At 46.1% G+C, this 27,663-nt stretch overlaps 1 protein-coding gene across 1 annotated transcript in view; it reads right to left on the bottom strand.

Moving 5' to 3' along the window:
- Positions 1-27,246, bottom strand: part of LOC103188201 (sorting nexin 27) — an 80,362-nt gene extending 53,116 nt beyond the window's left edge. Inside the window, exon 1 of the mRNA XM_042342961.1 lies at positions 26,890-27,246. Coding sequence (XP_042198895.1) covers positions 26,890-27,233 — 344 coding nt within the window. The 5' untranslated portion in view covers positions 27,234-27,246. The remainder of the gene's footprint in view (positions 1-26,889) is intronic.
- Between the last annotated feature and the right edge of the window lie 417 nt (positions 27,247-27,663).

The following is a 27,663-nucleotide window of genomic DNA, read 5'->3' as shown; positions in this document are numbered from 1 at the left end:
TGTAACATGAAGCGTTGGTTCTTGTTCAAGTTAGGTACCAGAATGTTTATCTTCCTTAATCAATGCAATACAAAATTACATCTATAAAGCGCCTTTCACATCAGGAGGACGTCAGAACAGGAATTGAGGAACATATTGTTCGGGTCAGGTCCATGCTGAACTATCATAAAGAACAGAATATTCTGAATTTCAAACAAACACTGCAGCAATTTTATGATAATCTTGGTACAGGGTCTTGCAGTGAATAAACTTCACCTCAGATGTACATCTCAATTGCACTCTAATAACATTAACTTCCACCCTACCCCCATCAACAGATTTACAAGCCGATACTGTGCTGTTGAAGCAAAATCCACAACCATCTAGATCAGTGGCTCAATTACTCATGGACTGAAACTCCACCCCCACCCTCCTCCCACCCCCTGCACTAACCCAGACTGTAGTAAATAGGGAGGGGCTCAGTGAAAATCTCTACAATAGGGCACACTAGGTCTATTTTGCCTACAAAATACAGTCACTACACTTTACAGTATATTCTGTGAAGAGCTTTGTGAGGTCTCAACGTTGTGATAAGGCGCTGTATCAAATGCAAGGATTATTATTATAATAAATAATCTAAATAATATAATAAATAATCCTTACATTTGATATAGTGCTTTTCATGCCAGGAGGTCATCTTGAAGCACTTCAATATCACACAATATTCTGCGAAGTGGAGTGACTGTATTTTTTGGGGAAGCCGAAAAAATTGTGGTATGATATTCATACCACAATTTTTTTTATGCAGTTGTTATCATGTGGAATGGAATGGCTGAGGCAGGATTCATATTAGCTTTCAAGAGGGAATTAGGTAGATATCTAAACAAGGAATCATTTGCAGTGGGGTGGGGGAGCAAGTAAATGGAACTGAATGGATTGCTCTTCCAAAGAGCAGCACAGACAACACATTACATTATAATAATAATAATAATCCTTGCATTTGATGTAGTACCTTATAACATCTTCGAGACGTCTCAAAGCAGTTTAAAATATACTGTAAAGTGAATTGACTGTATATTTTGTGGGTGAAACATGGCAGCCAATTGCGCACAGCAGTATCAAATAGCGCCTTGCATGTCAAGAAGATGTCCCAAGAAGGCAGGCAGTAGGTTGATTGGCCTTCTTCTATGCTGCAAAGTGCTACGGTTTTATAGTTCTACTTAATATTTCTTAATCAAAAATATCTTAGAAGTGAAAAAACTCCTTTGAGCCCAGCAGCTTTAAAGCAAAACACTGGATCCATTTATTTAGTTTGACCATTCCCAGAAGAATGGTGAGGCAAGAAAATGAAGCAATAATCTCGGGACTCGATCCAACAATTTTTCATCTTTTTATTATACTTCAAGCCCTTTCCCACTGAGTCAGGAATTCATTGGATTCCCTGTAGAATGAGTCAGTATTTATTGCTCTGAGTGGCAGTCAATATCACAAGTCAATAACTAAAGATGTTTCTGCTGCACAACCTCCAATTCACCTACACATACTGTCACTACACTTCACAGTAACTCATGTAAAGCACTTTGAGACCTCACAATGAGGTGCTTTATGAAATGTGGGGATTCTTATTATTTGGACAGTAAATGACAGGCAACTGCATGCAGGAAGCCCATGGAGAGATGGATGAGTGAATGGTTTACAAACAATCCTGTAACACAGCGGAGCTACAAACTGGATTCCTGAACCTCGTTACGGGCCACAAGACACAAGCTATGTTTATTATTTGTTCCAATTTACTTAAAACAAACTATAAAAATGCAAGATTCATGGACAAAAAGATTCATCACTGCTGGTTTAACACCACGAATGATAATCGTCAGGACACTCCCTAGTAAAGGTAGTGGTTATATTGCCTTCCCTAGTAATGCCGGATACACTAAATCAAGCTCCGAAACCAATGCTACCAAGAAACATTCCTCACAAAAATGTATTGTGGTGGGGGGGGGGGGAGAAATGAGGAAATTATGAAGTTCTTGTCGTTGCTGTGGTTTTACGTTGGCAAGCAGCAAATCTGATCCCGAAGGTTCATGCACTGCATCCCTCACAAAACGAGGCATTAAATGTGACGTTTGAGATCCAACTTCCTACAGCTCCAATAAAAGGTTTATTTTGAAATAGATGCAATACAAAACTCATTCTTCCTCCAGACTACGCTGTACGTCTAAAACTCCACATTGCTGAAATATTCCTCTCCACTGAACAAACACGCCATGGTGCTGATAATAATTCTTGCATTTGACATAGGGTTATGTCATGTCTTCAAGACGTCTCAAAGCGCTTCACAGGATATACTGTAAAGTGAATTGACTGTATATTTTGTGGGCAAAACAGGGCAGACAATTGTGCACAGCAGCGTCCCACACACAGTCATAGATTGAGTGACCAATAACTATTATTATTTTTTTAAATTTATTTTTGTTTTGAAGGGAATATTATCCCCGGAAAAGCGATCTGCCAATCGACGAACAGCCGAGTTCTTACTTACTGCTGGTAAACAGAGGCATGTGGAGTAAGGAAACTTGCCCAAAGTTTCGCTCTGCCCAGGAATCAAACCAGGTCCAATCATTTGAAGGTGACTGCTCTAACCACTGAGCTACAGTTCTCTGCAATCCTCCAGCGGTACTAAACACCTGCTGTTGCAGGAGAGAAACCGCAGGTAGAGTACCACACACCAGGTTACCAATGATCCCAACACTGTGCCACCGGGGAGGGGACTCTGGTTTGGTAATTCCTCAAGACCATGTCCTGACTTTGATTTACCCATGAGCAAGAGGAATAAGCAGAAGGAAAACATTTCTCCTTGGAAGGAGACAAATATAAACAGGGGCAATTTAACTTCAGCTATTTCCTCGCCCTCTTTTGTCAGAGGTCAGTAACCAGGGGACATCGATTCAATAACAACTTTCAAAAGGGAATGGATAGGTACTCGAAAAGGAAGAAGTTGCAGGGATATGGGGAAAGACCGGGGAAATGTGACTGATTGGGTCACTCTTCCAAAGAGCTGACACAGGCACGATGGGCCGAACGGTCTCCTTAGGCTGTAATATTCTGTGATTCTATGACTAAAAAGAAGCAGTTTGCTGTATTGGCTTTGAAAACATTAGCAACAAACCAGAGCTGGCACTGATCTCCACTGCGGTAAAACAATAATCCTTGCGTTTGATTATCCTTTCAAGCCAGCTTTGAGACGTCTCGACGATGTGATAAGGCGCCATATCAAATATAAGGATTATTATTATGATGTTGGTTATAGATGAAAATATATAAGAACAATGTGTGATTTGACCAATACAATAAACAAGGGATAATAATATGACCCAGACTGTATAAATACTGCATTCATAAAACCTTGGTAAATTTATGACCCTAAATAAAATCGTCATTTTATTTAGGAATAGATGACTGATTAGAAGCTAGCCGTTAGCAGTCTGAGATTAGATACTGACTCAAAGGCCAATAGCTCTTGCTCCCACAGGGAGATTGCTCCAAATTGCGACACCTCTTAGCCACATTATCCAGCTAATCATTACTTGCCATCCTGTAATTTAAGTGGCCATTGGAAGATCAAGTGCGATGTAAAGAAACCCAATCTTCCTTGCAATGAACATGAGCTCATTTTGCCATCTGATTTACTCATACACTGAGTAGCTTTTACATGAACATCTTCAACTGTCTGAGAAGTTGTTGTATTCCTGGTAGTCACGATCATCATGTTAAGGAGCCCTGAACCATTCTCCAGCATTGAAAATAAAGGCTGCAACTTCTCTAAACCAGAACCTGGTCATACGACGATTTATTAAAGACCTATACCTGTCCTACACATAACTGGACTAAGACCTGTAATTAAAACTGGCAGCAATTTACATTAAAGTGTATAACACACACTGCAGCAGACAAAAAAAAGTGCATTTTTAGAAACCACAAAAAGCTAGAGTAAAACAACTACACTAGGCCAGCTGGAGTAGATTCTGTAGCTTTTACTATTCTTTGGAACAAATTAAAGATTTCTGTAGGAAACATCACAGATATAAACTAACTCACAAGAGGTTTGACCTCTTAACTCGTGGAAGTAAAAATAATCCTTGCTTTTGAAAGAGTGCCTGTCACGTCAGGAAGCCATCTCACAGCGCTTCACAGCATTCACTGGATAATGAAGGGACTGTGCATTTTTGTAGGTGAACGCCATTGAACTCTCAACCTATTTGACGGAGGCAGCATCTCTGAAGCTATGGAGAGATGAGGTCTGGTGCTAGATTCCCTGTCCTGGGGTTAAATCCACTCAAGGCTGATGATCTCCCTTTGCCAACGTAACCGAATAGAGTTTAAGTAAGTCATAGTAAGCGCAATCACAGGCCAAGTCTGTGCGCACATTGATACATATCGACACTAAACTGGAAGTTTTTTCACTCAGCAGCTGCCAAGTTTGAGCGATGAGGAGAATGGAGATGTCACACTGGGTTAACAATGTACTTCTTTTCTGGTCAGAATGGCAGCATTGTTAGACAACGTGCTGCATATGGGACACTTGTAGAGGACAGTTCCTCTCAAGGGGAAAGCTTTACCTTATATCACATTCATACTCTACAATGACACTGGTTGTAAGAGGGAGAATGTCCCGTATACTGTACAGCTTTTGGAACACAACCAAACTCTGGGCTCAGTACAAAGTCCTTCTGCATTAGCTTTAATAAGGTCTGCATACATGATTCAATACCAAGAGGGCGACTTCCTCAGTTCAATGACAAACACTCATTCGGGAGTTCAAGGACATGAGTTAGATATCATTAAATGCTTTCACCTTGTGCCATAAACCCTCAACCTTCCTTATTTTACACAGAGCAACAATGTCAAGCTTACAAGTCCACGTTAATAGGTTTATTTATGGAGGCTCATTCCATAACCTTACATTGTCAACAAACCCTGATCAAGTTAGACTTGTCCCCGTATAAAGAACGGTTTTGCCGAGAAATCGCCTTTGACTTATCTGAAAGGTAGTTAGTTGTACAAAAGTTACCTTCCCTTGAAATAATAAAAATCCTTGCATTTGATATAGTGCCTTATCACGTCTTCAAGACGTCTCAACGCACTTCACAGAATATACTGTAAAGTGTAGTCACTGTATACTTTGTGGGCAAAAATAGCAGCCAATGGTCCCCCAAACAGTGTCCCCCAAACAGTCGTGAATTGAACGACCAAATTATAATTTTTTTTTAGATTTGTTTTTGAAGGGATTAATACCCCCGGAAAGCAATCCATCAATCAACACAGTTCCTAGTTACTGCGAGGTGAACAGAGGCGTGTGGAGTAAGGAAACTTGCCCAAGGTTTCGTCCTGCTGGGAATCGAAGCCAGGTCCTCTCGCTTGCGAGGCGAGGCCTATTATTTCAAAGGAAGATAATCTCCGTACAACTAATCACTAAACTACAGGACTCCACGGCCTGTGTATGACAGAGGAAGCGACTGCTCAATGTTTACTACGTAATAAACAGGTTAAACAAGTGTCCACCACAGTCTTATCTGCCCTTCAGAAGTCAACTCTTCCTGAACATAACCCAGTGTCCAGCCTCCAGCTTCCTCTCTCCCACCAGCCTGTTATTATTTATTATTATTTATGTATTTATTATCTGTAAGAAGCTTCGTCAAGGAGGACATTGATTTTCCAAGCACGGCAGGTACTGCCTTCTCCCCCAGGGACCCACTGGGCATGCTCCTCCCCCACACACTCCTTCACTCGGAGGGCAAAGCCGATCCGTGGCCAAACCTCGACTAAATATCCTCATTGATGTGTTGGTTTTCTGCCGATTCTGAACCCCGAACAACTGTAGGGCCAAGTAGCAACCAAGCTAACGTGTTCACACATTCACAATGCCTTAGCCTCTCTTCTGCTGATCATTGCACCTTCTCCGGTCGCGCTCACCCCCTGACCTCGCCCCAGCCCTGCTCACCCCCTGACCTCGCCCCAGCCCCCTCACCCCCTGACCTCGCCCCAGCCCTGCTCACCCCCTGACCTCGCCCCAGCCCTGCTCACCCCCTGACCTCGCCCCAGCCCTCTCACCCCCTGACCTCGCCCCAGCCCCAGCCCTGCTCACCCCCTGGCCTCGCCCCAGCCCTGCTCACCACCTGACCTCGCCCCAGCCTCAGCCCTCTCACCCCCTGACCTCGCCCCAGCCCTCTCACCCCCTGACCTCGCCCCAGCCCCAGCCCTGCTCACCCCCTGACCTCGCCCCAGTCCCAGCCCTGCTCACCCCCTGGCCTCGCCCCAGCCCTGCTCACCCCCTGACCTCGCCCCAGCCCTGCTCACCCCCTGACCTCGCCCCAGCCTCAGCCCTCTCACCCCCTGACCTCGACCCAGCCCTCTCACCCCCTGACCTCGCCCCAGCCCTCTCACCCCCTGACCTCGCCCCAGCCCCAGCCCTGCTCACCCCCTGACCTCGCCCCAGCCCCAGCCCTGCTCACCCCCTGACCTCGCCCCAGCCCCAGCCCTGCTCACCCCCTGGCCTCGCCCCAGCCCTGCTCACCCCCTGACCTCGCCCCAGCCTCAGCCCTCTCACCCCCTGACCTTGCCCCAGCTCCAGCCCTGCTCACCCCCTGGCCTCGCCCCAGCCCTGCTCACCCCCTGGCCTCGCCCCAGCCTCAGCCCTCTCACCCCCTGACCTTGCCCCAGCTCCAGCCCTGCTCACCCCCTGACCTCGCCCCAGCCCCAGCCCTGCTCACCCCCTGACCTCGCCCCAGCCTCAGCCCTCTCACCCCCTGACCTCGCCCCAGCCTCAGCCCTCTCACCCCCTGACCTCGCCCCAGCCCTGCTCACTCACTGGCCTCCAAGGTCTCCAAGAGACAGGGAAATTCTCGGTCAAGGAGTGCCACAGCTAACAAACCCTCATTGCTAATCAGTACAATTTTACCCGGGGAGATGTTGGCCAGGTTACACATGTACACCACCCTCACATGGAAATTTCCCTGTGTCTGGAATGGAGCCAAAAATCACCAAAAGGACTCATTCTGAAACTTCTGAGATTCCCAAATGGCCCCAAACTGACCTTTTAATAATAATCCTTGCATTTGATATGGCGCCTTATCACGTCTTCTAGACATCTCAAAGCGCTTCACAGAATATACTGTAAAGTGAACTGACTGTATATTTGTGGGCGAAACGCGGCAGCCAATTGCGCACAGCAATGTCCCACAAACAGCCGTGGATTGAAGTGACCAATTTATTATTGTTTTTTTTCTTGATGGATTATTATCAGGTGTATGGAGTAAGGAAACCTGGCCAAGGTTTCACCCTGCCGGGGATCGAACCCAGGTCTCTCGCCTGCAAAGTGAGTGCTCAACCACTGAGCTACAGTACACCACAAGGACTTCACGAAGCCATCAGCAGCATCAACAGCCAAATCACAGTACACAGCCTGTCCATCTCTGAACAAAACGGGGGGCAACTGGCAAACCCACGATTCATGTGACCACTGAGCTAAAGTGGCCACCCACTCAAACATGGAGAGGTAGACTTCAATATCATCTTCTTATTAAAGGCAGTTAAGGGGTTGCTGTACCTTAACTCACTGGGTCTGCCAAACCCATGAGGAGGGGTGTAAAAAAAGGTCCTGTTGGCTTTTGAGGTCTGTGGGACTATGCTGTACGCGCTGCAGTTATTGCTGCCGCTTTTGTACCAGTCAATGGCACATTGCTCTGACCGGCTGACCAAAAAAGACTGACCTCATACGGGCTGAAATTGGAACTGAAAGCAATCAGTAACACAAATACTTAGTCTTGAGTAATTTACAGAGATTTTACCCAATAGCGTGCATATATGGATCAACTAACACAGGAGAACCACACTGGCAGGCGCTGTGTAGTTAGCTGAGGACTAAGTAGATGGGGAAGATTTTACTCAGTGAGTCAGCCCTTTCACATCAGCAGAGGCCTGGGAATGGTCTCACACAAAGGAACTCTCCAGTTCCTTCCATTTATATAATAATAATCCTTGCATTTGATATATCATATCTTTGAGACGTCTCAAAGTGCTTCACAGAATGCACTTTCAGGTGAATTGAATGTATATTTTGTGGGCGAAACACAGCAACCAATTGCGCACAGCAGTGTTTTAAAACTTCTGACACATTTGTGGTTTGGGTTAGAATTACCAGAAAGGAACTCGAATCTGAGCGCTTCAGGTTTTGTAAGCTTTGTTACATAGGCAACAAAACTGCCACCACTCGACGTGCCCTGCGAAGGCCAACTCATCCTGAATTTACACCCAATTTCCAACCTCCAGCCTCCTCCCTGTGAACCAGCACAGCGCCACTTAAACAGCCATGGGCCATTATAAATTGGAGATTTATTAGATTAGCCAACCCAGGCAGGCTGTGCTGCCCTGGAATCCAGCCTGCCCCTCCCCTCCACAGCCAATTTATTCACACAATAATCACTGTGATTATTCATGATTATTCCACATTTCCACTTACGATAATCCAGCAGTAATTCAGCAGCATCAGCAGAGCCCGGTTCGATCCCCTCAGGGTACAAACCTCAACACAACCGTCACTGACAAGCAGGCAGGTCGTTTTTGTTTAAAACAGAATGAACATTATCTGATGTTGCCAAACCTTTTGGGACGTGTATCTGATTATCAAGCTGTTATGTCAACATGACTGATAAACTGCACTACACATTCCTACAGTACCTGTGGGTTGTAGTTTGTTATTAACAGTCATACACTACATTGCTATAGCTCCTACTTTCCTGCAGGACAAATAAGAGAAATTGATTCTTTCAATTGAGCTAGATATAAATGAACTTAGACAAGTAAATTAGCTAATGTAATAAAAATAACTTTAAAAATTTACATCTTGGTAATAAGAGCGGCCATTATTAACTGACTTGTGATATAATAATCCTTGAATTTGATACAGCGCCTTATCACATCTTCGAGACATCTCAAAGTGCTTCACAGAATATACTGTAAAGTGAATTGACTATATTTGTGGGCGAAACACGGCAGCCAATTGCACTCAGCAGTGTTCCACAAACAGTTGTGAATTGAGTGACCAATTTATTTTTATTTATTCTTTTTTAAAAGGGATTATTACTCCAGGAAAAGCACTCTGCCAATCAACTAACAACCAGGTTCCTACTTACTGCAAGGTAAACAGAGGTGAGTGGAGTAAGGAAGCTTGCCCCAAGTTTCGCCCTGCCTGGGGAATTGAACCCAGGTCCTCATATGATGATTGTCAGCTGTTAAGTATACAAATTATTTTATTTCACCAGCTTTTCTGCCACTTGGAATAAGATAACCAACGAGTGTGTGTCACCAGCAAGGGATCTGGGAGCCTGCTGTGAACACAGCAAATTCTACCAAAAACTAAGGCGCATTTACTTTCAAATATTGTCGTTCACTTTTCCAGATGTTGAAAAGTACTGTGATTTAAACTGAGCTATCAGGAGTTCAGTGCTCCAATATTATACTGACTGTCCTTGAAATGACATTGCTTACAAAAGGCTGTCCTTTTCCATTTACTCTACTTAAATGTCCAACTGTCAATGGCAGATATGTTCTTGCAGAATCTTTTTTGACATTTCTGCCAGAAATACGGGCATGGGAACATCACATCATAGTCCCAAGTTACACAAGGCTATAGCTGGCTATTAACACTGTCAGGAGAGAAATGCCTGCTTTATCAGCTAAGTGCATTAAACCAAACCGAAGTGCAGTAACCACATTCATTGCCTCTAACACATGGTCACACAAATCACAAACAAATCACACCACTTCAAACCGATAGGCAGTGAATCTTTCAAAATATTTCAGTGACAGTTCAACTGGGTGTCTTAGAGAGACTCCTGGGATGAGGGTTTGACAAGAGCAGATTTTTTTTGCAGTTACAACAACGCTTATACAGTGCCCTTCAAGCGGGGTAGCTTCCCAGAGACTTACACCCACCATGAACAACAGTTGATAAATCCTCCTCACTTCTGTTATACATTTGTGTACGTGCAGAGACTACATGCAGTAGATACTGACTGTCCATTTTACACTGGTGGAAATTCTTTTTAAAATAAGCTGGCACAAATTATTCTTGAGATCTATGACTAATTGGGGGTGATTCTCTTTAATGAATATAAGAACTTCCAAGATAATAATAATCATGCATTTGATATAACGCCTTATCACGTCTTCTAGAACATATGGTAAAATGAATTGTGGGCGAAACGCAGCAGCCAATTGCGCACAGCAGTGTCTCACAAACAGTTGTAGATTGAGTGACTAAATTATTATTATTTTTTTAAAGGGATTATTATCACTGGAAAAGCGATCCGCCAATCGACTAATAACCAGGTTCCTACTTACTGCTAGGTAACCAGAGGTGTGTGGAGTAAGGAAACTTGCCCAACGTTTTGCCCTGCCCGGAAATCAAACCCAGGTCCTCTCATTGCAAAGCGAGTGCTCTAACCACTGAGCTACAGGACTCCACTCAGGAACATCTGCCACATTCACAAATACTCTTCCAACTCAAACAGCCACCTCCTGTATGGTCAGTCTCAGGGCAACACAGGAACTAGCTGCCAATGTACACAAGGTAGCATCTCTGTCTCCGGATGTTTTCCTCTGTATCTGACAGAATAAGCAGCTCAGAATGTTTCAGACTTGCTGTTAAGTGAAACGGCGCCACAATATCCTCATAATGTAAACATGTCATAAAAACACCCACTCGAATGGCCCAAAGCTCATTTTACTCTCTTGTGCTTTGCAGCTCCAAATGGCCAAATGAGGTAGCGATCGCTGGTTAACCTTGACCAAAGCAAAGCGCTTATCTGTTTGTCACTGAAGGTTAACATTTCAGTGATCTTATGGAATTTTACAGCACAGAAGGAGGCCAATCAGCCAGTCGTGTCTGTGCTAGCTCTTTGAAAGAGCTACCAACTAGTCCAACGCCCTCCTTACCCCACATTGTTCCATTTTAAGTACCTATTCAATTCCCTTTTGAAAGCTATTATCAAATCTGTTTCCACCACCCTTTCAGGCAGTGCGTTTCAAACCGTAACAACTCTATGGGTAAAAATGTCACCTTGTCACCTCTCTGCTTCTTTTGCCAATTATTTTAATTCTGTGTCCTCTGGTTATCGACCCACTCACCAGTGGAAGAGGTTTCTCCCTATCTATCCCATCAAAATCCCTTATAATTTTGAACACCTCTATTAAATCTCTGATCAACCTCTGCTCTAAGAAGAATTCCAGCCTCTCTTGAAGTAAATGCATTTAAAAACACAACTGACATCAAATTGTAACAACAATGACAAAATTACATTATAATTTTATATAGCACCTTTCACGTCGGGAGGACATCCCATTGTAGGCAGTAATTTTTATTCTTTAGTCAAAATGTAGGACGGTATGACTCCTCGTTAGTAGTCTCAATTCAACCCAATCTAATCTAAATTTAACCATCACCATCTACCCCACCAATTTCCCTTTAATGCTGCAGAGCAACATACTTGCTGTTAATTGGGATAATGAGAGTTTTTCCTTTGGTTGACGTTTGTTGGGAGGTGGCTCAGGTCAATGCAATAGATTTTTCAAACAAAACTACTGGAAATAATAAATTGTTCACTCCAGCATTTTGGTTGATCCCCACCCGTGGTTAAATCACTGAAGTTTTAATGACTTAAACTGGCTATGGTACAAAGATTTGCCCATTGACCATTTTTGTCTAGTGTTTACAGAAATCCAATAGCAAGATTAATCCTAATTCAAGCCCAAATGCTCCTTAGTAAACTAATTATTCATTTAAGAGAATTCAGCTGTTACTTTGAACAGTAAGAGCATTACACTGACAAATCCCCAAAACTAACAATTGTAGCCCAAGCTGCTGGATAGAGACCGAAGATCATCTGTTTCCATGAGGAACCACAGGCTCTCCTTTTCTACATTACAATCTCAGTACATAACATCGCACTATCTGAGGCCACAATTTCCAGAAAGCTGTCAATAGCAGATGCATCCAAAAATTGAATTTCTTCCCCTTTTTTATTTCAAAAAAGGTTTCATAACAACAACTTACCCTTATATAGCGCCCACTACGCAGGACAGCGTCTCAGAGCACAGTGGTGGAGCCTGACTAGAGCCGAAGGGAGAGGGGAGGTGGCCGTAAGCACGGTTGAACAGGAAAGTTTTCAGGTGGGACTTGAAAGAGGGAGAGGAGGCAGGCGGAGGGATTGAGGCAGAGTGTTCAGAGTTTCGGGGTGTAGTGGCCAAAGGCACGGACTCCGATGCTGGGGCAGAGGGTGAGGGACGAGCAGGAGCCAGGGCCAGTCGAGCGGAGGCATCGGGTGGTGGATTGGGGAGTGAGAGGGTCGGAGAGGTAGGGAGGTGTCAGGGAGTGAATGGATTTGAACACGAGTGTGAGGATCTTGAAGTTGATCTGTTTGGTGATGGGGAGCCAGTGGAGCCTGGGCCAGAACTGGTAAGATGTGGGTAGGGAGTTTGGTTCGGGTCAGTATGTGGGCGGCAGAGTCTGAATGAGCTGATCTTGTGAATGGTGGAGCTGGGGAGACCGGTGAGGAGTGAGTTGGAGTAATCCAGGCGGGAGGTGACAAACGCATGCACCAGGGTTTCGGCTGCATTTGGGGTAATATATGGTCAGAGGCGGGCAATATGGCAGAGATGGAGGAAGGTGGTCCTGGTCAGGGACTGGAAGGACAGCTGGGGGTTGAACCAGATGTCTAGATTGCACACTGATTTGGTGAGTCTGAGGGAGAGCCCAGGGAGGTTGAGGAATTCAGATCCACAGGATTTAAGACGTTGATGGGACCCAAGGAGTATGGCTTCCATCTTGTCCACATTCAGTTGCAGGAAGTTTACACTCATCCAGGCCCTGATGTATGCCAGACACGCTGATAGAACATCGGGGGAACCTGGAGTTGGTGCTGGAGGCAAAGTAAATGTGGGTTTCATCCGCTTACATGTGGAAGTTTACCCGGTGTCTGTGGATGTCATCACGAGAGGGAGCATATAGATAAGGAAAAGAAGAAGCCAAGGATGGAGCCCTGGGGTAATCCCGCAGGCGACCGGGCGAGGGCGGGAGGAGAAACCATTTGCTGAGATTAAATGGAGGCGGTTGTTTAAGTAGGACTCGAACCATACGAATGCGGTCCGACTAACGTTGATGAGGGAAGAGGATGGCATGGTTGACTGTCACGAACGCAGAAGAGAAATCCCGGAGGATGAGGCAGAGGGAGCTCTGGTCACAGATAGAGAAGACATTGTTTGTGACTTTGACAGCGCTATCTCTGTGGTGTGGGCAGTCAGGGTGAAAACCCGACTGCAGGGGCTCGAGGCGGAGTGGTGGGAGAGATGTGACCAAAGTTGACCTGCAACAATGTGGTTCCAGGACTTTGGCAAGGAAGGGCAGGTTGCAGATGGGACGGTAGTGTGAGAGATTAGAAGGATTGAGGGAGGGGTTTTTGAGGAAGGTGTGATAACAGCGGTTTTCAGGGGAAGTGGAACAGAGCCTGAGGAGAGAGACTGGTTGACCATGGCGGCCAGCAGGGGAGAAGAGAGGGAGTTGAGTGACCAGCAGCTGAGGAGGGGCTCGAGGCAGCAGGTGGTGAACTTCATCCAGGTGATTGTGGTTGTGAGGGAGGAGGGAGAAATGGGGGCCAAGGAGTGTAAGGAGGGGGAGTGGCAGGAGCCGTGGCGGAGGGAGAAGGTGGTGTGGATGATCTGGGTGGGGTGGAAGGAGACACGGAGGGAGGTGAAGAAGTCTACACTTCTTCGGATTTGGCGTTTGATGTGAGGATAGAGGGAGCTTAAGGGGGTGCAAGTAGGAGGTGGTGGACAGTGGAAAACAGCGTCTTGGGTTGTTGTTGGCCTCCAGGATGACTTTGGAGTAAAAGTCAGTTGTGGCATGTGGAAGGGAGAGGTGGTGGGTGAGGAGGAGCTCGAGCCACAGCTGTCAGTGAATCGTGAGGCCCTATTTCTGCCATCTGCGCTCGAGCGTCTGGGTTTGTGATGACTGTTGTAGGTGGAGCGGGTGGGTTTGGAAACAACCCTGGATTTCACGGGAGCTGGAAATTGAAGGTTATGGAGCATTGAAATTGAAGGTCATTCAGCAGCTTGACAGCTGCATCAGGATGGCTGCGGTTGGAGGGCCAGAGGAAGAGGAGGTCTTGTTGATCCAGACTTCCAAATAACAAACATTATAGGCTTAAAAAGGCACCACTCTCAGTTTACACCAACTCTAGAAAAAAATGTAGTTCATTCCCAGACTGAGAAGCAAATTGTGTTTAAATCAACTACATCATTAATAGATGGCACCATGGTAGTGGCTCTCAGACAGACTGTTAAACCTCACCAAAGCTTTAACATACACAGTCAATGGTTTGGTCACCTCAGCTGCCATACAGAAATAATGACCAATTTGGACAACTGAAGACTCGGTGTTAAATTATTGTTGGACAAGATGTTGCATAAAATGAATTTTATACTATCAATATTTATGAAAACACATTCAAAGCTACAAATTCAAATAAGCTAGAGAGTGTGAAACAATCAGTGAGGGAGGGCCTGGACAAGTTAGAGATCCTCTGATTTGTTTTAAAATGAACAGTCATAGAACTGCCAAATTCACTGAACATTTCATCCAATCATCCTGGCATAACTAAAGCTCTCAAATCCATTAATAGGAAGAGGAATTTTAATAGGTTATTACTTTAAGAATTTGTCTCATCAAGGTCAAGGCTGGGCAAGTCAGAGGTTTTCCCACAACAGTATTTACACCTTATGCAAAGCACCAAATTCAGATGCAGAAAAANGCTACACGGGCATGTAATGTGACCCGATGACTTGCCTGAACTCCAGTCTCAGGCCAAACTCAATACAATAACACAACCTATAGCTCTGGAGTCCTGTAGCTCAGTAGTTCGAGCACTCGCCTCGCAAGTGAGAGATCTTGTTTTAATTCCCGGGCAGGGCGAAATGTTTGCCAAGTTTCCTTACTCCACACAAGCGTAAGTAGGAACCCAGATGTTAGTCGATTGATGTATCGTTTTTCCGGGGATAATAATCCTTCAAAATAAATGAAGAAACAATTTGGTCACCCAATCCACGACTGTTTGTGGGACACTGCTGTGCGCAATTGGCTGTCGCGTTTCGTCCACAAATATAGTCAATTCACTTTACGCTTCTGTGAAGCGCTTTGAGACGTCTAGAGGACATGAAAAGCGCTATATCAAGCAAGGATCATTATTATTATGTAGTAGTAGTTATTTGAGTCAGCATTGAATGGCATGATAGCCACGAGGCATAATATTATTATTACTTTTAGTTCCCCCAAAATGCCATCTCTGTGGTCTTATTGATTCAGATTTCCAATTGATAATCAACTAATGGCATATTAAAGGGCAATGCATTTATGCCCAAAGTCAACCAATAAAACCCACCAAATTCTTTCAAGCAGAAGAAGTCGGGGGCAGAGAGACTGAAGGCTCGACTCCCGATGGTGGGGCAGGCCAAGCAGGGGATGTGGAGTAGCCCAGAACCTGCTGAGCGAATGGAGCAGACAGGTTGATATGGGGTTAGCAGGTCAGAGATAGGAAGGGCCTTGGAGGGCCTTGAAGCCAAGGGTGAGGATTTTAGAATCATAGAATTATACAGCACAGAAGGAGGCCATTCGGCCCATGTGTCCGTGCCAACTCTCTCCCCATAGCCTTACAAATTTCTCCTCCCGAAGTATCTATCCACTTCTCTCTTGAAAGTTGTTATGGAATCTGCTCCCACCACCGTTTCAAGCAATGCATTTCAGATCCAAACAACTCGCTGTGTGAAAACATTTCTCATCTCCCCTCTGGTTCGTTTGACAACTATCTTAAATCTGTGTCCTCGATTTACCAACCCACCCACCAGTGGAAACCATTTCTCCCCATCAAATCTCCTCATAATTTTGAACACTTCTATTAAATCTCCCCTCAACCTTCTCTGCTTCGAGGAGAACAATCCTAGCTTCTCTAGTCTCTCCACATAACTGAAGTCTCTCATTCCTGGTGCCATCCTGGTAAATCTCCTTGGCACCCTCTCCGATGCCTTGACATCCTTCCTAAAGTGCGGGGCCCAGAACTGAACACCGTCTCTAGTTGAGGCTAAACCAGGTTCATCATCACCTCCTTATTTTTGTATTCTATGCCCCTTTTGAACTCTATTCTCTGGGGGATGGGGAGCCAGTGGACAAAGCATTACCTTTGTGCATGCAGTGAGTTAGGATGATCTCAGCCATGGCAGCGGTTAGGCAGGGGTGTGGGGAGGTAGTTACAGTTAGCTTCAATGCTCCTGGTTAGGTAAGGATTAACTAGAATTCACACTCCTGGTTGCTATTCAGAGACCCTTACTGGAAAATTAGGTCAGAATAGGAATGGGCTTGGCTCGATGCTCTCCAAGGAATGGGATGCACACTCCACCTCACTGAGCCAGCCCAGAATCTTGGTGTCTTGTTTGACCCTCAAGTATCCTTTCTACCCCACATCCGTACCGTGATCTGCTCTGTCTTCCCCCACCTCGGCAACATTGTTCGGCACCACTACTGCCTCACCCCTCAGGCACCAAAATCCTCATCCATGCTTTCACCACATCTAGGTTTGACTACGCCAGCTCCCTGTCGTGGACCCGAAACATTGACTCGAGTCGGACGAAGGGTCGTGGACCCAAAACGTTGACTCACTTTCCTTTCTCCATAGATGCTGACTGACCTGCTGAGTTTTCCCAGCTCTCTCTGTTTTTGTCCCAACTCCTTGCTTGACCTTCCCAACTCTTCCCTCCACAAGCTGCAGATCATCCAGAACTCTGCAGCTCGTGTCCTCGCCTGCACCAAGCCCCGTAACCCCATCACCCCCACCCTCGCACGGCTCCACTGGCTCCCATTCCCCCCAGAGAATAGAGTTCAAAATTCTCGTCCTGGCCTTCAAGGCCTACCACGGCCTTGCCTCTCTCTACCTTTGTGACCTGCTGACCCCATATCAACCTGTCTGCTCCCTCCGCTCAGCAGGCTGCGGTCTGTTCCACATCCTCTGCCTGGCCAACCCCACCATCAGCGGTCGGGCCTTCAGCCTTTCTGCCCCCACTCTATGGAACTCCAACCCACATTCCCTCCGTCTCACTCCATCCCTTGCCTCCTTCAAGTAGCGCCTCAAAACCCTCCTTTTCGATTGAGCCTCCAGCCACCCTTCCTGATCACGACCATGACTGTCCAGGCCTTGGAACGTCCTCCCAACATGAAAGGCACAATACAAGTTTAATTTTGTATTGTATTTAATAGCCCACCAGTACTCACTGCCAACCATCACACATAAATAAGGACCACTTGGGCAATATGTGTCTGACATCTTCAGAATTGCAGCCTAATAAAAGCAAGGTGGAGTCTAGATACCTCAGATACCTCCAAGAAAGGGAAGAAAACATGGTGTGATTTATAATAATAATAATCCTTGCATTTGATATAGCGCTTTTCACGTCGGGAGGACGTCCCAAAGCGCTTCACAGAACACACTGTAAAGTGAATTGACTATATATTTGTGGGCGAACGCGGCAGCCAATTGCGCACAGCAATGTCCCACAAACAGTCGTAGATCGAAAATGACCAATTTATTATTGTTTTTGGTTTTGGAGGGATTATTATTAGGCTCTGTGTGGAGTAAGGAAACTTGCCCAAGGTTTCACCCTCTGCCTGGAATTGAACTCAGGTCTCTCGCCTGCAAAGCGAGTGCTCTAACCACTGAGCTACAGGACCCCCCTGGGACACTTGGTTTGAATACCTTGCTGACCATTAAGTCTCGCACATAAAAAAATTGCTGCTTGGATGAGGTACCAGGCCAACCTCCATATCTGCTGGTTAGACTCCACACCCTGGGGTCCCCAAGTCTTGGCTCTTGCCAACTCTCTGGAATTAGGCAAGTCTAATGCATCCCCAGGGGAGAGAATGCACATCCCATTTTGAACACCGGAATTTCCCCGTGCAGGTGGCATGCATAGAACTGTCTGGTTTGGATACTCTAAAAGCAGGTGATGGATTTCCGTAATTCTTTAATTATCCTTCATATCCCACATCCAGTACCTAATCAGGACTGCTTTCTTCCACCGTCACATCACCTGCCTTCACCCTGCCTTACTTTAAAAGCTGCTGATACTCTCATTCACGCTTTTGTCACCGCCCGCCTCGATTTTCCACTATTCCTCACTGGCCTCCCCAGCTCCACTATTAACAAGGTCCAAATGATTCAAAACTCTGCCACCCGTATCGTCACTCGTACTTCCATCACCCCAGTCCTTGCCAGGCTCTACTGACTCCCTGCTCTCTCTGCTCAGCGACAACTTCCTGTCCACCATTGACCTTTGGGCCTTCAGCCTCTCTGGCCCCACCCTGTGGAACTCCATCACAGAGTCCCTCCCTCATACCCCTTCCCTGTCTCTGTCTCAAGACTTTCCTCTTCGACTGTGCTTTCAGTCCTCTTCCCACCCGTTGATCCAACCCCCAGTTTGGGTGAAAATCCTTGATTGTCCAGCATGTTGGGATGTCCTCTTGATATGAAAGGCGTTGTGTAAATGCATTTTGTTGTCGTTTTCTGCAAGTTCCTCATCCCCTCTGCTCCCCAATTGGCGCCCGTGTTTTCAGACTCTACGCTCCAAATCTCCAGAACTCCATGCCTCAGTCCCTCCATTTTTCCTACTCTTTGCCCATCTTCAAATCACACCTAAAGACTTTCCTTCGATGTGCCTTCAGTCATTTCCCTCCCTTTCCAGTCAGCATTAAGTGGTCAAATCAGCTACCTTAGTAAGGGACACTATACAAATGCAAGTTGTTGTTGTAATGGGTTTCTGTAAGTGTCAGGTACCCGGCTGACCCAAAAAATACAACCACACAAAGTAGAAGCTAAACACTAATAAGTAAGGTCGAGGTCTCCTGGAGTCTTGTTCCATTGAAGCTTTTTCTCAGAAGGATGTGTGGCTTCAAAACAGAAACTTCAAAACAAAACTGCCCAAACCTTTCCCATTCTGTCCTGGGTGTGTCCTGCACAAAGTGCATCTCGCACCACCCTACTGCTCCACCAATAGGCTTAGCCTGGGCCTGCCCCCCACCAAACACACACGTAAAATAGCATTAGTCAGTTCTTTAATTTGCTTCACACTTTGAGGACTTCGGTGGCATTTCTGCACCAGCGTGAAAATTTAAACATTTGATTCAGAATGTACACTATGAATGTTCTAGTGTGTTTGGCCTTGGAATATAGTAGGACAAAGAGGCTTTTTAAAGCAAAACATACAGGGAAGTGCTTTAGCAGTTCAAGGATCCCTCCCCACCATGATCAATCTGTACACTAGTAAGATACAACAACAACATTTCATTTGTATAGCGGCTTTCACGTCAGGAAGAGTCCCAAAGCACTGGATTATCAGCATTTTGGACCCGAGCTGGGGGTCGGGATCAGAGAGGGTATAGAGCGGGGGGGGAAGGAGGGTGACCAAAGGCACGATTGAAGAGGAGGGTCTTGAGATGGGACTTGAAGATAGTGAGTTTAACTAGTGAGCTGTGACAACTAACCTGGGACAGCCTTTTGCGTCTATCGATATCTGCTCATTGAGCTCATACAATCCTGAAAATTCTTACAAGGTGAATGGAAGTGTACTCTATATAGTTCTATTTCACAGCAGTCATTTACTTTTGTCGTATTGTAATAAGTCTTATGACAAACGCAACTTCATGATAACTGGTTCCACATTGTGATAACATGCAATGCCCTAACCTTGAGTTTTGCATAGGTACATCCTTACTTTAAATACATTACATACCAGTCAGAGAGAGCATAATGATGAATAGCAGCCTTTGCTACACCAGCACTCAGTGGAGCCAAGTTAAGCTCTCACATGCAAGCAGAGCATTTGTTTCCAATAAGAAAATGTCTGGATGCACAGAAAGCCAGCTGTTCGGGCTCTGCCTCACCTCTGGGAAGGCAACACTGAGGTACTGCGGACGGCAAAATTATGAGGGGTTTTGATAGAGTAGATAGGGAGAAACTATATCGGTAACCAGGGCACACAGATTTATGATAATTGGCAAAAGAACCAGAGGGGAGATGAGGAGAAATTGCTTTACAGAGAGTTGTCACGGTCTGGAATGCACTGCCTGAAAGGGTGGAAACAGATTCAATAACAACTTTCAAAATGGAATTGGAGAGAAACTTGAAGAGGACACAGGCAAAGGAGGGTTCAGGGAGAACCAGTATTTGCCTTGTTTTAAAAAAAACTCCTAACAGTAAAACCTCAGATTTGAACAGATTCTTGAAGGCAGCCACTTGTCCTCATTAAAATACAAGAAATGCTGTTTCCCTCTACAGGTTATGTTTCAATCTTAACCGGCTGGCCTGAGAGCCCAGGCAGCTATTCACCACACTGTCACTCCATTGGCACTGTATTACTGTATAATACAACCTCTTTGTTACATAGAGTGAAAAATACTAACCCTACCCAAGCTGGTGTTTATACTCTGCACAAGCCCCCACCCCTCCTATTCCCCTCTCCTATTCCCTTCTCATGTATGCATCAAGTTACCTCCTAACTCGTGGATAGAGCTCACACCACGCAAGCAAGAGATGGGTTCAATTCCCGGCAGGGCGAAACTCCACACACCTGTTTACCTTGCAGTAAGTAGGAACCCAGTTTAGTTGATTAGCGGATTGCTTTTCCGGGGACAATAATCCCTTCAAAACAGCCAATTAGAACTTGAAACACGACGGTTTGTGGGACGGACGCTGCTGTGCGCAATTGGCTGCTGCGTTTCACCCACAAAATACAGTCAATTCACTTTACAGTATATTCTTTGAAGCGTTTTGAGATGACTAAAATAAGTGATAAGGTGCTGTATCAAATACAAGGATTATAATTATTATTAACTATGTTGATGCTTTTTGCTTCAACCACAGCTTTCAGTAGTGAATTCCACATTCTAACCACCTGTAGGATACCACTGTTCTTTCACCCCCTGCACTGAAATAACTTGCATTTACATAGTGGCTTTCCCACAAACAGAAGAACGTAAGAATTTGCTAGCAAAGGAAGACAAAGGTCCATCTGGTTCGCCTTCCACCATTCTCACAGTCACTAGACATGTCATGTCTCATATAGTTTATATGATTTGTTCTTGAAACAAACAACATCTTCCGCTTGCACCGTCTCCTTAGGGAGCCTGTTCCATAAGTTTATTACTCGTAAATGAAGCACTTAAATAGATTTTCATCTATAAAGGAGTTCTCGGAGAGCTTATAGCAACACATCTAATACGCCAAAATTGCAGGGAATTTTTTTTTACATTGGATTTAATGCAAGCAGCTAACACATGGAATGTAAAGGGTACAAAGGCCACTCTGGCAACATTTTCAATGTCTGACCCAAATACTGTTGTTCACAGTCCATCGGCTTCAAAACAAAGGTTCAAGTTCAGTTCTATTCCTCATTTGATTAACAGAGGGCAATAAATCTGAAACAGAGGTAACACAAAGTCTACAATTGGTTCCTCTTAATTTGTGAGGGAATGGTGCCCGTTTATAGGTCACCAGCATAGCTACAGCCCGAGGTATTTATTAATACTGTACCTCTGTGAACAAGACATTACCGTCAGCAGACCTCACACTTCCTGACTCATTCCACCAGTGCATTCAGCTGCAACTGTCTTAATGCCATGGAAAAATTAAGAGTGCCACGTCAGGTAACCAAGTTATGTTGCCAACATGATTCCCTATACACAATCTCAGCCATGCCCATTAGGGTCAGGGTGTTCCCCAGCCGTTAACAAATAATAATAATAATAATCCTTGCATTTGATATAGTGCTTTTCACGTCTTCTCGACATCCCAAAGCTCTTCACAGAATATACTGTAAAGTGAATTGACTGTATATTTGTGGGCGATTGTGGGCGAACGCGGCAGCCAATTGCGCACAGCAATGTCCCACAAACAGTCATGGATTGAAAATGACCAATTTATTACTGTTTGGGGTTTTTGGAGGGATTATTATTAGGCTCTGTGTGGAGTAAGGAAACTTGCCCAAGGTTTCGCCCTCTGCCTGGAATTGAACTCAGGTCTCTCACTTGCAAAGCGAGTGCTCTAACCACTGAGCCACAGGACTCCACGATGGTGAGATGGGGCAAGAGGGGCATCTTGCGATACCCTAACGCACCACAGTCCACAGAGCAACCAATCAGAGCAGCGCTGGCAGAGGTCCAGGTGATTACCTTTGATTGTAATATGATCTGACACAGCAAGCTAGAACCTTGTTTTAAATTTTAAAAACTCCAATTTCTTGTTCCACCTTCCCCCTGTGACTTGCTAAAACCTTACCAACCCACCCACTCCCTCTGCTCAGCAGGTTCCATGTCCCCCACTCCACCATCGGCGGTTGGGCCTTCAGTCTCTCGGCCACCACCCTCTGAAACTCCATCACCACGCCCCCTCCCTTGCCTATTGTAGGAACTTCTCCAAAATGACCTATAAAGCAACAGCCCACAGAAAGTGCTTAAGCAAAAATAGTTACACAAAACAGAGACAGAGAACAAAACCTTCCCTTCCTGTAATAATAATACTTGCTTTTGATATCAGTACCTCATCACATTGTCAAAACAATTCAAAGCATATGTACATCCTATTCCCAACAGCAACTATCTTACTGTTGTGGAGAAGCACTGGTCAGGTTCACAGCCACAAGACAAGAGGGGGCAGAAGTAGTATCAGAAAAGTCATTCCCCTGGCCACTCTGCAGTAGCAGGTTCTGTCCTTTCAGCCCAGAGTGTGTGGCGAGCAAGAGCGAAAATTGCTTTCTAAAAATCGCATAAAAAATGAGTTCCTTTGAAACACTTCAAATCATCTCCTCTGTGCTAGTACCAAATCTGTTTTAAATAGAGTTAAGGTTTAACACATTCACAGCCCATCTCTTTTTGGGCTTTTGTGGTCAATGTTTTGTACTTTTGTGGTCAAAGTAACAAACGACATTTTGTCCATCTGTGATCAGTGCTCCTTCTGTTCTCATCATCCTCCTTGATCTCTCTGCTGCCTTTGACACTGTTGGAACTCCATCCCACAATCCCTTCATTCACCTCGCTCCCTTCCTTGCCTCCTTCAAGGCATGTCTCAAGCCCCTCCTCTTCAACCGCACCTTGGGCTACCCTCCTGCCCTCCACCCCTCCTGATCCTACTTTCTTGTTCCACCCTACCCCTGTGACTTGCTAAATCCTTACCAACCCACCCACTCCCTCTGTTCGGCAGGCTCTGGCTGCTTCACGTCCCCCGCCCAATCACTAGGATCCAAATCGCTGACTGTCCCGCGCCTTGGGACGTCCTCCCAACCTGAAAGATGCTGTGTAAATGTAATTTGTTGTTGTTATTGCCAGCTGCAGACAGTGACAGTCCTGACCGCTGGCTATTTCAACATTCACCAATGGCAGCAACAGCTTAACTTTATACAATGGCTTTCACGCTGGCTAGTGTCTCAGATCACTTAACAATGCTGTAGTTTGACACTGAGCTGGGAGAGAGGGGAGGTGTCCACAGGAACGGTCGGAGAGGAAGTTCTTCAGGTGTGATTTGAAAACTGGCAAAGAGGAAACAAGGCAGGGGGACTGAGGCAGAGTTCCAGCATCTTGGGGCATAGTGGCTGAAAGCACAGCCAACGACTGTGGAATGGAGGGGATGAGGGACGTGCAGGAAGCCCGATGCAGCTGAGTGAAAGTGGGCAGATAGAGGAGTGGGTGTGAGCAGGTTAGAGAAGTAGGGAGGTGTGTTCTAGGGCATGAAGTGATTTGATAATGAAATCCATCTGTTTTGTGAGAGCCAATGCAGCCTAGCAAGGACTGGCACGATTAGAGGCACAGAGTTTGGTGCAGGTAACAATACGAGTATTGAGTATAAGTTTTGAAATGGACTTTGTGAATGGTGGAGCTGGGGGACATTGGAGAAATCGAGGCAGGAGGTGGTGAAGGTGTGGACGAAGGTTTTAGCAGTGGTGGGCGTGAGGTGTGGTCAGAGGTGGGTGATGTGCAGAGGTGGAGGAAAGAAGATCCTTCTTAGAACCTAGAGGCAACCTCAGTCACACAGTAGGGGCTCTGATATGCTAGGATTTCATTTTCCTTATACTAAAGGTGACCAAAAAATCTTATTTTACAGCTACCCTATTATCTAAAAAAAAACATTTCTTTAAGACTTATTAGGCATTGTAATGGTTTCATGACTTTTTGGTCACCCTGTACATATAGTATAAAATATGGTGCACAAATATGGTGTAGAAAGTGATATTGTAGAAAGTAGGCAAATGACTGCCGAGCACTCTGATGCTGGGATGGGGGGAAGGTGGAACCACAATGGCAAACATAATTTTGCTATAATTTAATAAATCTGAAATGCAAATTAAATTCTTGCAAATGATCTTAAAATCAAATTTAATCCTCCAGCTCTCCTAGGTTATAATGTCATCCAAACCCCTCAATGACTTATCTTTTACTATGAATTTTAACTAGCAGATTTTATGACAATATTAAGAGATGGAGTCACACCATCACATGGTCCCTTCTGACACACCACCCCTTCATTCTAATACATTTGCTGACTCAAGCTATTCAAAAATGCGCTCATTTCTTGTTACAAAAGTGCCTTATTTCTCCTTTGCAAGCCCCAAGCTCATTAACACACGATGGACAGGCCCTTCCAGCGGGTGGCAACAATGCATGGAAGCAGAGAAGGGTTCTGCTTTACTGAGGTGAACTGATTAAGTCAAGTTTACTGTAGCTCAGCTTGGGGAGCAATATGCAGAGCAACATACCAGAGCACCTCACTCCCATTCAGATCACAATAGAAATATTTTAAAACAGGAGGGAATAAATCTTGTCTGAATAAATGTTGCCTTGATTTCCCCCGTGAGTCAAAAACGCAGGCTTCCATCTCTTTAGGCAACACAAACAGGTAACGAGTGGCTAATTATAACAAGCCATGAAACCACCACTAAACATTTTAAAGAAAACTACGTTTATTCCATAGAAATTAACTTATATTTTAACTCTCGCGTCCTGAAATCTTATCAGACCCAAGTGATAAATAGCCATGATGTACACAGGGGAGGGAGATCAATGATATGAGATTTTCAGCGATTCTCGGCTGCATAAAACACTGAACGGCTGAAACGAGCAATGCTAATTCTCGACTGGAGGCAGAGGGTGGGATTTTCTTTACTCAGCTCCTGCTCACCCCCAACTCCCAGAGATCAGATTCGATCAAAGGAAACGCTCACAAACCCCCTCTCCTCTCGTACATCTTCCCTTCCTCTCCACAACTGCACCCTATTCCTTCCCCTGCCCCCTTTCCTCTCCCTGACTCTACCGTCTCCTGCCCCTTCTTCTACCCGCTTTTTCATTTCCTTCCTCCACTCTCTCCTCTCCTCACCTACTCCCTCTTCTCTTCCCCTCCTTCCCCTTCTCTTACCCCTCCTCGCCACCAGTAGGTTGAGTTGATCTCAGGATGTCAGATGACCAGCCTGTGTCCTGATCTGTCAACTTTCCCTTTAATTCCTTTTAACCTCAAATCCCAGCCTCCCCAATTTTATTTGGGAGATGCCATAGGATCTTTAAAGTCCATCTGAACAGACCAATGTCTCTGGGAACGTGGTTTAACATCATATCTCAGCTCCTACTCACTCCCCTCTCTCCCCCACCCCCCCAAATCCATCACCTTTGCTGAGTGTGCTTGCCCACAGCCTCCTGGTATCTCACACCCCCTTGGTATAAAGTGTAAAAGCGTGAAGATGTTTCTCTTTGACTTTACCCATGGTCACCTCCCCCCGGCTCAGCATCGTGCTCCGCCACTGTCAAGCGCTCTGGGACGCTGCCCTGAGTGAGGGGCTCTGTATAAATGCACCTTGTTGGTATAAAGGTCAGGGTGGGGGTGAGTGTATCAGGCTCACCTGTAGCTGGTGGCCAAAAATTAAAATCCAATAATGCAAAGGTCAACCAACACAAGCCCAAAAGTAGCCTAACATTATGCGTTGCCTCCTATATAAGGCAACAGAGCCAGTGAATTTGAAAAGGTGTAAGAAAAGATGGTGGGGGGGGGGGAGCACTTTTTTGGGGGTTGAAATTAAATTACTGTACAGTATATTTATAAAATTAGGTGCTTAGCCAAAACCTTTCTCTCTTTTTTTACACACACATGTGTAACACCAACCCGCCCAAATTGGGCGTGACACCCACCCAGACACGGCAGCAGTGACCAGACCAGCCTGTGCCCTCAGTCACTCCGGCTGCTGAAGCCTCTGGTTGGTTCACGCTCAGTCTCTTCATTTACACCGCCATTTAGAATATATATTAAGGCCATTCGGCCCATCGCGCCTGTTCCGGCTGTTGGGAAGAGCTGCCCAATCAGCCCCACTCCCCCGCTCTGCTCCTGTATCTCTGCAAATTTTTCCTCTACAAGTACCTCTCCAATTCCCTTTTGAAAGTTGGTATTGAATCTGTTCCCACCTTTTCAGGCAGCGCATTCCAGACCGTGACAACTCTCTGGGCTAAACAATGCTCCTCATCTCCCCTCTATTATTTATCTCCCCCCCCCCCCCGTCAACCTTGCCTCGACCTTTCCCCCTCAATCTTCCCCCCCCCCGACCTTTCCCCCCTCAACCTTGTCCCCCCATTAACCTTTCCTCTTTCCCACCACCAATCCCCCCCAATATCACCCCCCCCCCCCCGAGACACGGTGGGGGTTACCCCAACTGTCCAGCGCTTTGGGACGTCCTCCCGACGTGAAAGGCGCTCTGTAAATGACATCTTGTTGTTGTTGTTGTACTCACACTTCCAGGATACGGTCTCCCTTCCTGACCCCGGCCCTCTCGGCGGCGCCGCCCGGGAGCACGGCGCTGACGTGCTGGAGCGGCGCGTACAGCTCCCCGTTGATGCTCCGCAGTTGGCCGCCCTCGCTCACCTGCCCGCGCACGTTAAAGCCGTAGCCGGTCTCTGACTTGATGATCTTGACCAGCCTGGGGCCCCGGGCGAGGCTCACAGCGACCGGCAGCACCGGCACCGCCGCCGCGGGACCCAACTGCGGCTCTTCATACTCTTGCTGTTCCTGCTGCTCGGCTTCGGAATCCGGCCGTCCGCCTCCACCGCCGCCGCCGCCGCCATCCTCGTCCGCCATCTTTCAGCACGGACATGGCAGACTGCTGCACGCAATTTCACGCCATCACGTGAACAGCCCGCCCGCCCGCCGGGACCCGGAACCAAAGGCTGCGGCGCCGGCTCCCGGCGGACACCATCGCAGGCTGCACACACTCCCCCCCCGCCTGTCCCGCCCTCACATCGCGGCGTCGCCATGGAGATGCCGACGCCATCTTGGATTGGGGCAGGCGTTGGGGGACAGACGCGGCCGTCAAATTTGGTTAGGGCGACGTGAATAATAATAATAATAATAATAATCCTGGCATTTGACATCACGTCTTCAAGACGTCTCAAAGCGCTTCACAGGATACACTGTAAAATGTAGTGACTGTATGTTTTGTGGGCGAAACACGGCAGCCAATCGCGCACAGCAGCGTCCCACACACAGCCGTGGGTTGAGTGACCAAATT

This window comes from Callorhinchus milii, unplaced genomic scaffold (genome assembly GCF_018977255.1).
Source record: "Callorhinchus milii isolate IMCB2004 unplaced genomic scaffold, IMCB_Cmil_1.0 Scaffold22, whole genome shotgun sequence".
NCBI classification, from domain to species: domain Eukaryota; kingdom Metazoa; phylum Chordata; class Chondrichthyes; order Chimaeriformes; family Callorhinchidae; genus Callorhinchus; species Callorhinchus milii.
The sequence above is the reverse complement of the archived record's forward strand: the minus strand, read 5'-3'. Positions and strand labels throughout refer to the sequence as shown.